Below are 9,920 nucleotides of genomic sequence, written 5' to 3' on the forward strand. Positions count from 1 at the left end.
CCCCACCTTTTAATGTCTTAAGTAGCATTTATTTATTTCTAGTTTATTTAAGTATAATTATCTTCTATTTCACTCTTTCTTCATGTCTGAATTTCTTCTAGTAGACATTTTGTCTTCAGTAACAGAAAAATATTCTGATGCATGGCTGGTATCAGTAGGGACACGTTTGACCTAGCTCCTCAGTGTCAGAACTGCTGGCACTTGGCATTCCTCCTGTCTCATTTACTGCACGCACAGAACCTCCTAAAGACAGATCATTGCACGTGCCAGGAACAGAAGAAGCTGCATTCTGAAACTGTACAGGCTCGAGTTCGTCTTCCCTCCTAGGACACACACAGTTGTTTTCAGCAACAGTTTCTTCATCTTTCACCATTTTTTCTTGTTTTGTTGCTGTAGCGATTTGAGTGGAAGATGTATTCTCATATTCAACTGGAAGGACAACTGAACATAAAGGCTGACTACAGGAAGCATTACCATCACCGAGCATTTCTGCACTTTCAGCTTTTTTAGCTGAGTTCACAGGAAAGCATGAGCCTTCGCATTTTGGATGACTATGACTAGAAGGAGGCTCTGCAGACTCTGAGGATACAGGCCTCCCTAGATTCAGAAGTGTTTTGTCAGGAGATTTGCTCTTCTCCTTTTCCATTTTTTCAGTTCTGTTTCCAGAAAAAAACACAGAAGAAGTCAGTGAATCAGAGGTACTGTTGACAATACCTCCAAATGAAAATACTGATGAAGGCAATGGAAAGTTACTTTTGAAGGGAAATGCACAATTATTGGTGAGAAGGGGTGACTCAGAGACATCATTCACCCCAGCAGTAGGGTTGGTTTCTGAAGTAATGCAAGCTACAGTTGTGCTGGATTCTGAGGCATGAGGTCTTTGTTCCCGTGAGACAGATGGTTTCTGTGTACCATATCCTGCAGTTTCCTTTGCACAATGTGTTTTTTCTGTCATGGGAGATAACATTTTTTTGTCAGATGGCTTCTCAGATCGGCTAAAAAACGACGATGGTGGTAAAACCTTAAATGAATTGCCGACTTCTGATCTTGCAAACCAGTCTTTTTCTGAATTGCCAAAGGGAAACAAAACGTATGGCTTTGTACTTTCTGCTGAGTCTAAATTAGGACTGGTGGAAGAACCACAAACTGTGGTTTTGGTTTCAGGACCATGTCTATCCTGGTTATCAGTTTTATCCACATTATCACATTTCCCCAAATAAAACTGAGGAAAAGCACATTTCCTGTCCTGCTTTTTAAAGGAAGATGTACCTCTATCTTTAATTAATCTCGGTAATGAGTTGTTAGTTGCACTGAAAGTAAAAGGTACACCAGAAAGTCTCTCTGCAGAAACATCTAGAGATTCTGAACTTGAAGCAGTAACAGCTACTGTTGCTGCTGGTTTTACGCCTGATGAAGTGCTAGAATTTGTGTCCATTTCATTCAAAACAGTAGCTGAGGATGGCTGTAATTTTTCTTTACCTAACAAGTCTTTGAAGTTGTCTGAGTCTTGAGTGGTTACTTCCTGGGAATTTCCCTCATGAAATAATTGTAAGTCACCATTTGTTTCAGAGAAGTTCATATTTGTGGGTGGGATGTTTCCAATAAAGTTTCTTTTGTCAAAGCGGCCTGCTCTTCGCAGGGTTGCCGTTTTTATTTTATCTGTGTTACTTGCTTTGGTAGGTGAAGATACAAAAGGAATTCCTGAGGACTTATCCTTCGAGGCCTCAGCAGTTACAAATTTATACTTTTTATTTGCAGGTACATTTTGTGTCTTGAAGACATTAGTGAGTTTCTGAAGTTCCATATAGTATTTGTAACGTAACTCCTACAATGACAGCAAAAAAACCTATTATCTAAAATAGCATTTGTGGATTCAGAGGTTATAAAACTCACATATGGTCCTAAGACTGAAGAAAAGTTTTCATATATACTATAGCATTTATGATCTATTTTTCCATAGCTACTTGAAAGCAACAGAACACAAGTCATTACAGAAAAAAGTTATTTAAAAACAAGTGAACAAGATACAGAAGGAATCCTGATGACAAAGTAGGTTTTGAAACAGGAGACTATAGGAAGCTGTATTTAGTCACTATCAAAACCAGAAATAGCTAAAAATACTAGCTTAGATATTAAGTGACAACTTCTCATGAAAAACAGCCATCTGAAATCAATTTGGGTGGTGGGGCTTTTGTTAGTATATAAAATTGCATTCTTAATGGCAACAGAAAACAGATGTTCTCCAAATTACTATAGTAAAAGAAAAGTCAGTCTATATTTAAAGGACCTAAGCAACTTTCTCATTCCATCATTTGCCACTCATATTCTCAGAACACGCGTAATGTGATTTGCTGCCAGCCACGCTTCACTAACTGTAGCTGGAATTATTCTGTATGGAACAGTACTCAGCCAACCAAATGGAACTACTAGCAAGTGAAAAAAATCTAATTGTATAACTACATCATTGGAAACCAAACGAAAAGGAGACTGGATTCAGTTTTGTGTCAAATTATATGGCCTTAGAAGACAGAATTCTATTATCTTCAGAAAACAGAACACTGGCAGATGACTTTCTCTTCATATAAGCACTAGGGAAGCTTATTTGGATTAGAAAGTTACAGATGTGACTCAAAAAGGCACAATAAAATATAAAAGTAAGTATTTGAAGCCAGTAGTAAGATTAAGTTCCAGCTTTTTGAAGAAAAAAAGAAAAATCCTGAAAGCTTTAATACCTAGTCAGATTTCATTCTAGAATTGGAAGGGTAGCTTTCTACTAAGAAAAGCTTTTAAAATAGTTTTCAGTTATTTAGAAAGTTGCATCATAACATATAATAACTTAGCCATACTTACAACAGATGTGCAATCATACCTCATGACTCATATTTTGAAATGCTGACATTTCTGATATCGACATAAAACGAGTAGCGATCCTCCTACCATCTGCTTCGTCCTGTCCCACTACAGGCTGAAAAATGTTTTGCAGCAGACATTACATTTCATTTTGATAAGCCAAAACAGACAAAATAGTATAGTGTTGTAGACCACATAATTAATAACTTACAAGAAATGTGTTTGGTATATTCTTCTGCTCCTGACACTGCTTCATGATATTTTTAAATAGACTTGAGTTCTCGTTTCCTTCATATGGTTGACCTATTAGAAAGAACACAGGAATACTGATGGAGAGTACATTAAAAATGGAAAATACAGAAAGGCTCCTGTGCACCTAAATACTGATTCCAATTAAGAACAAAAGTATATTGCCCTAAGTGAGACCCTAGTCGTTGTTGAAACTTTTGTGATATAAAGCCAAAGGCCTGTGTAAGCAGTTTTCCAAGTGCCTGGAGAAGCCCAATCCAACGCTTTATCTTATGAGGTAAAACCATTTAATCTGAGCACAGTCAACATTCACATCACACTACAAAAAACACCCATCTAGTTCAGCAACACACTTCTGACAGCAGCGATACCAGCTGTATATGAAAATTATGATACTTCCCCCAGATGCCAAAAATATAGCCTAGGAACTTTCTAGGGAAAGCACATTTATAAAATGCATTTAAAAGCCCTCAGTGAATTTATCACGCATTTAATTTGCTCGGATGCTTTCCGAACACTCGCATGCTTTTGCCATGCAGATTGTTCATTAGCAGTTGGTTCTATATGTTGCAGGTTTCTAGAGTGACCTCCCAAATCTTGTCTTCATTAAGTCCGTTTTCCTTACCTTTAACAATGCCTACATTAACAGGTGTTAATTCCAAAGCTACGATTTCATTAACCACAGATTTGATATCCATCTTCTTTGGCATACACACCGGTGGTCTTTCCCAGCTGGATGCTATGTTCATCACGTCAAGCTGAGTTTTCATTCTGGAAAAGTTAAAAACTAAGCAATTTACAACACTTAGTTTTTACATGCCAATTAAACTACGTCTGCATAATATAAAATAAAAATTATTTTAAAAAGCAATCACTATGAGGAAGAAGAAACCAGAAAAATTAAGTCTCCAATAAAACGTCAAGTTCCTCACAATTCTTTTCCTTAAAACTTATTACTTGTTGATTCATTTGAATCAGGTTCCATACTCAATGAGAATTGAAAGTGGTGCCTGTAGTTCAGCAAAAGGATTACCCTTCTACACTTTTCTTAGTGTACTTTCCCTGAATCTAAATGATACTCACTCCTTCTTCAGAGAGCACTGCTAATGTTAGTCTGAAACACAATGTGTTTTAAAGAACTCCATTTCCAATATTCTTTCTTAAACTGAAGTTAAAAAGTTGTAAGAAATGTAATCAAGAATCTTTAGAAAGAAATTACAAGGTATGTGCACTATAAGAACAAAAACAAAGGCACTACAAAATCTTCACACACACTCTTACATTTAAAAGATTACTGTAAAAGCTCCAGCATGCTTTGGTGTTCCTGAGTTAAAATCAGATACCTAAAAATATCCAATCACCAAGTATTAATGAACTTCTATATTCACTTTGTGTCAGGCAGTCAATTCAAAAGCTTGATTATCTCTAATCCTTGTAGTCAATTATTAAAATCCTTGATGCATTTCCTAAAATTTGGAATACAGAGCATCAAAAAATCCTTAAGTATTATAATGTCTTAATTGCTCAATACTATTTTCATTTTAAATCATTTATTTGATGATATCCAAAGTAACTTTTTTTTTAGTTTTTAATCTTAAATATCCAAAATAACACTACAGAAAACAAAATATGAAAAAAATTAAAATGTACCTTGTATTCAAGCCACAGGCAACCTATAAATAAACAAGAATTTGTAAGATAACAGTTTTCCTCCAACTGTCAAAAGAAGGTTATTGCTTTATAAAATACTTAAGAGACTGAATCACCTGTCTTCATATCATGAAACTATAGGAAATAAACTTGTTAAAATATTTAAAAAAAAAAAAGCACAACAAAAACAAACCCAAAAAATTCAAAAACTCAACCCAAACAAACAAAAAACAAAACAAACCACCTCAAACCATTCAAATGTTAAAAAAAAAAAAAGCCTGGATGATTTATCTTGTAATATTCTGTGTTAAAGACAAAAAGAACTCCTTCAGAGACAAATGAAGGTATTTAAATCATGATCCATATGGTTACCTAATCCATTTCAGATGTTCAGATACTTATAAGCATTCAAATGAAAGACTGTTTTGTATTTCTTGATGAGGAAAGTATCTGCTATATGTTCTCAATATGCTATTGCATTATTAAAAAAGCTGTCTTTTAGTTTTAAATCAGGCAGATAGTGGCAGTAAGAAGTGCACTGCACTGTAATCCAGTGGCACTCCCCAAAGAACAGGTAATGGAAAGTAAAAAAACCTGACTGCATTATTGCTGCTTTCCTATAAAAACCTGGTGATCTCGCTGTACTGAATCTTTAAACAAAAACAATGTATCCTTATGGAGGACAAGCAGGGAGGTGCTAAGTTAAAGAGGAAGAGAACAAACAGCAGGAAGAGGAAGAAAATGAACAGGACAAATAGGAGGAAGAAAGTAAGGAGGGTAAGAAGGAACCAAAAGCAAAAGTGGAGGAAAACCAGAAGACATAGGAGAAACAGAAGGAATAGGCAGAATATGAAGCAGAGCATGAGACATACAGGGAAGAAGATGAAAACAGGATGTGGAAGAAGGAGTAGGATGATGAAAAACAGGAAGACAGAGGTTAAGAAAGAGATGCGGAAGTGTTACGTGACGTACTAATCACTGGAGTCACAGTATTTCTTCCCAAAGTGGGAGTTGCTTTTACTTTCAGTAAAAGTGATATTTTCCTTAATGAGTTGTTACCAGACACACAGTCAAACTCTAAGTACTTTCTTAGCTTCCCATTTATGTGAAGGCAGCAAAAAGACCCATTGCAGAAGTCAGCAATACGCTGCAGTTTCTCCAGAAAGCAAGTTGAAGAAAACAAAATTCAGTAGTTATTTAAATACTTTGCTCCATATCTACCATCTTCCTGAATTCCATATAACTGCAGCCACATTATTTGACAAACAAAATTAAAGGGTATACACTAGCTTGGGTAACAGTGAAAATTAACTTGTGTCTTAGACTCCTCTAGCATTTACCTCTAAATCAGAAACAGTGTTTTTCTCTACAGTTCCCTTGAACACTATGATGAAGACTTTCAGGGTCTTCTGTACATAAGTGTACATACTATGTAGGGACACCATATGCCAGAAGTATCAAAGCTTAGCTTTGAAGAGGTGGATTTACCTCCATTGCACACCTTGGTGGACACGCTTAAGAATCAGTATAATCACCTTAGCTCAGGTATCTCAACACAGTACTACACTGTGCAGCACAGACAAGTTAACATTTCTGCCTCCGATCTTTCCCCAGAAAGCATTTTTAGTATCTTACAAGTTTAAAAATGCAATGGAGGTGCTTCATAAGTATTTGAAAGTAAGTATGAAAAAGCAAAGAAATACAAGACAACTTTGAACGCAGTACTAGTAAATAACTCTTCACCCAGCACCAAGGCAGCTTACTTTCACAGTTGGTAGCATAATACAGCAAGTGTTACAGCAAGAACTATACAGTCAACATTAATTTCATTTGTTAGTGAACAAAAAGGTGTCTACTGAGTACACTAAAAATCATCACTGGTAAGCTAAAAAGAAAGCTTTTCCAAACTTTTCTAAAAATTAAGTGTTGTTATGAATAAAGTATGAAGTGTTAAATAATTTTAATCTATTTTTCATTTATTGAATTTGTTTTTCCTGATTGAGTCATAATCATAATCTACAATATAGCAGGCTCTATTTGAGTTCATTACACAAGTGATATCAAATAGAAACAAAGGGTCATCACCTCCAGGAAACGCTGAGGATCACACTCATGGACAAGATTTTCACAATCCTTCAAAAAATTCTCAATGGTCTTCTTGTGAGTTTCTTTCATTTTCTTCCAAATCTGAAATTCTTTCTCTTTTTTACCTCTTTGATTTTCAACATCCTCTAGTAATTGCTGTTTTTTCATTTCTAGAGTTTTGAAAATTTCTCCAAATTTCAGCTCAATTATCTCCACATCGTTTTTCAGCATCATCTGGAAGCGCAAGAACATAGGAACAGATGCAAACGCAGTAGCAGCATCAATATAATTGACTTCTTTAAGTAAACTCAGATCTATGCCACAAGGACCTGACGCTCCATGTTGTGATTAAGCTATCATGAGAAGAGAAACAAAGACACACACACATATAATATGCAGCATTTGTAACTCACATCCGTATCATTCGGTCGTTTCGAGATCTCATTCATCAGCTTCTCATTTATTATTCTCATTTGTTTCAGAGTGCTGAAGAAGGTTAACTGCAAGACAGTTGAAACACTTTATTACAATTTTATCCATTCCATAAATACATTTCGGTCTTTTTCTAGAATCAGATCATGAAAAACATAGAGCTAATGGAGAGGACCCAGCGGAGGCCCACGAAGATGCTTAGGGGTCTGGATCACGTCTCTTACGAGGCCAGACTGCATGAGCTGGGCCTGTTTAGTTTGGAGAAGACAAGAATGAGAGGGAACCTTATTAATGCATATAAACATCTCAAACCCAGGTGCCAAGAGGATAGTGCCAGACTCCTTTCACTGGTGGCCAGTGACAGAACAAGGATCAACGGCCATAAATTAGAATATGAGAAGTTCCACCCAAATGTGAGGAAGAACTTCTTTACACTGAGGGTGGTAGAGTACTGGAACAGGCTGCCCAGGGAGGTTATGAAGTCTCCACTCTCTGCAGACATTCAAACCCCACCTAGATGTGTTCATTGTGTCACCTGCTCTAGGTGACCCTGCCTTGGCAGGGGGGTTGGGCCCTTTCCAACCCCAACTATTCTGATATTTTGTACAACATATTAAACAAAGATTGCAATTCAAAACATCACTTAAAACATTTAATGTTTTCCTGGATCAGTACACAAAGTTTCTTTTGCTCTTTCTCAAAATAATGTTCTTAGGCTTACCTACAATGTGTACTGTTGGAAGGGCTGCTTTATTTAAAACAACCTTTTTTTAACCTCTTCCTTCACACACATCTATCACAATGTAAGTTTTAGTGCTGTTATTCCAGTTTGACAACAAACTGAGTGGTAGTAACTTTTTATGCCTCACATCAATAAAATAGAAAGCTATTCACAACCAAGATACCTGGTTTTAAACTAATATTATCACTGATTTTTTGCTACAGTATCACTAAGTTTTATGTAGAATGTCTAGTGCAAAGGCTGTTTTCCCCTGGTTTCCTGAGTGACATGCAGTTGGTAACGGGAAAGGCAGGAGGAAAATCAGTGTAAAAGCAACTTCTGTCTTAAAGAATAGTCAGTGCTGTACTAGTACTTTCCACCACTGCCCTGCAGTTGTTTCAATTACTCTACAGCAGAACTGCTGTATGACATGCCAACCTGCACCCAATTTGCACAGGGCATGAAGAGCTCATCCTACCCTAATATTCTAGCAAAAATCATAACTACTACAACCAAGCATTAGGCCAGGCAGTTGCTTTCTTCATGCAAAGTGGAACACATTTTGGTTTTACGTTTATCTATTACTCACCCAAACTATCTATTCCTAAATATGTAATTATCTATGACCCAAATTACTATGGCAGCTCAGAGAACCTATAAACAAAACATCTGTGGGTGGATTTTGGTGGTGTTAGTAAGACTGGCATCTTCCTGAACTTGGAAAAACTGGATCCAGACATGCAACAAACTTGTAGTATCAGTGTTCTGTCAGGAAAGACCACAACTCTCTATATGAATGAGACACAAACACTACAAACTAAAGCAACGACAAAAAAACCCAATCTACCCCAGAATAAACAAGCAAAAACCCCCAACTCTCCAAGTGTTTTGGTAAACTGGGTTCAGATCTGTTCATACTGTAATGCTGCCTGGTCCCCTGTGCGTGGTGGATGCAGCATGACGGCAGCAGGGGAAGGCAGGCACAACCCGGCAGTCCACGAAAAACTCCTGACTAGCTCAAAGCAGCACAATCCCCGTACCTCTCTCCTGACCAACGCACTGCAGTGTTCCTTGCGTTTCTGACTTAAAAGCAACCTGTGCCCGGTGGGATCCCCAGCGGACAGCCCAACCTCCCAGCCGGGCCCCTGGCGCGGAGTGGACGCCCCGCGCTTACTTTTTCTTCCTGGTACACCGTGTCTATGAGGTTGACGGAGTGGAAGATGCCCTGGTGCTCCTCGGAGACGCACTGCCCGCACCCCGCCTGCCGGCACATGCGGCAGTAGAGCTGCACCGGCCGGCTCGGGTGTTTGTGGCAGCTTCCCCGAGCGCCAGCGGCGACAGCAAGTCTGACCCCGGCCTCGAGCCCAGCGCCGCCTCCCCGGCCTTGGCGGCGCCCGCCGCGCCGGACCGGTAGAGCTTGACCACCTCGGCCAGGGTGGTGTTGACGGGCAGGGCGGCGACGCCGCCGCGGGGCAGCAGGCACAGCTTCCTGCACAGCGGGCACGGCACCCGAGCGCAGGGCGGGCCCGGCCCCAGCGCCCCCCGGCCCGGGCGGGCCTGCTCCGGGCCCCGCTGCAGCTGCCGCAGGCGGGCGGCCTCGGCCGAGGCCAGGCACTCGAGCACGCAGCCCCGGCAGAAGTTGTGCGAGCACAGCGGCAGCGTCACCGGCTCCTCCAGCAGCGACAGGCACACGGCGCACGTCAGGCTCGCCTCCATCGGCGGCGGCGAGGAGCCGCGCGGCCGCCGCTCCTGCTGCTGCCCTGGGCCTGACTCGTCCCGCTTCCCCGCCGCTTCCAGCTCGCCGGCACCGAGGGGCCGCGGCTTCGACCGCAACCGCGGCCGAGCTGCCGGGAAGCCCCAAGCAGGGCGCTTCCAGCGCCGCTTCCAGCCGGCAACTCCCCGAGGAGCGACACCCGCCCACAGGGGGCGGGGC

At 40.1% G+C, this 9,920-nt stretch overlaps 1 protein-coding gene across 1 annotated transcript; it reads right to left on the reverse strand.

The window, feature by feature from the left end:
• Positions 1–7: 7 nt before the first annotated feature.
• On the reverse strand, positions 8–9,830 carry LOC126651892 (uncharacterized). The gene is made up of 9 exons (XM_050338329.1): positions 9,376–9,830; positions 9,162–9,310; positions 7,248–7,334; positions 6,835–7,068; positions 4,750–4,772; positions 3,725–3,870; positions 3,062–3,153; positions 2,870–2,965; positions 8–1,825 (listed from the first exon to the last, which is right to left on the reverse strand). The coding sequence occupies exons 1-9, from the start codon at positions 9,701–9,703 to the stop codon at positions 152–154; spliced, it is 2,829 nt and encodes a 942-aa protein (XP_050194286.1). The 5' UTR covers positions 9,704–9,830; the 3' UTR covers positions 8–151.
• Between the last annotated feature and the right edge of the window lie 90 nt (positions 9,831–9,920).

The sequence above is a fragment of the Myiozetetes cayanensis genome, unplaced genomic scaffold, assembly GCF_022539395.1.
Source record: "Myiozetetes cayanensis isolate MyiCay16 unplaced genomic scaffold, myiCay2020 scf7, whole genome shotgun sequence".
Taxonomy (NCBI): Eukaryota; Metazoa; Chordata; class Aves; order Passeriformes; family Tyrannidae; genus Myiozetetes; species Myiozetetes cayanensis.

Coding starts and splice junctions, on each gene's coding strand:
- LOC126651892 (XM_050338329.1), bottom strand. CDS start 9,703: ATGGAGGCGAGCCTGACGTGCGCCGTGTGCCTGTCGCTGCTGGAGGAG. Junction 7,335..9,161: donor CGGTGTACCAGGAAGAAAAA/GTAAGCGCGGGG, acceptor ACTGTCTTGCAG/TTAACCTTCTTCAGCACTCT. Junction 2,966..3,061: donor ATATACCAAACACATTTCTT/GTAAGTTATTAA, acceptor AACATTTTTCAG/CCTGTAGTGGGACAGGACGA.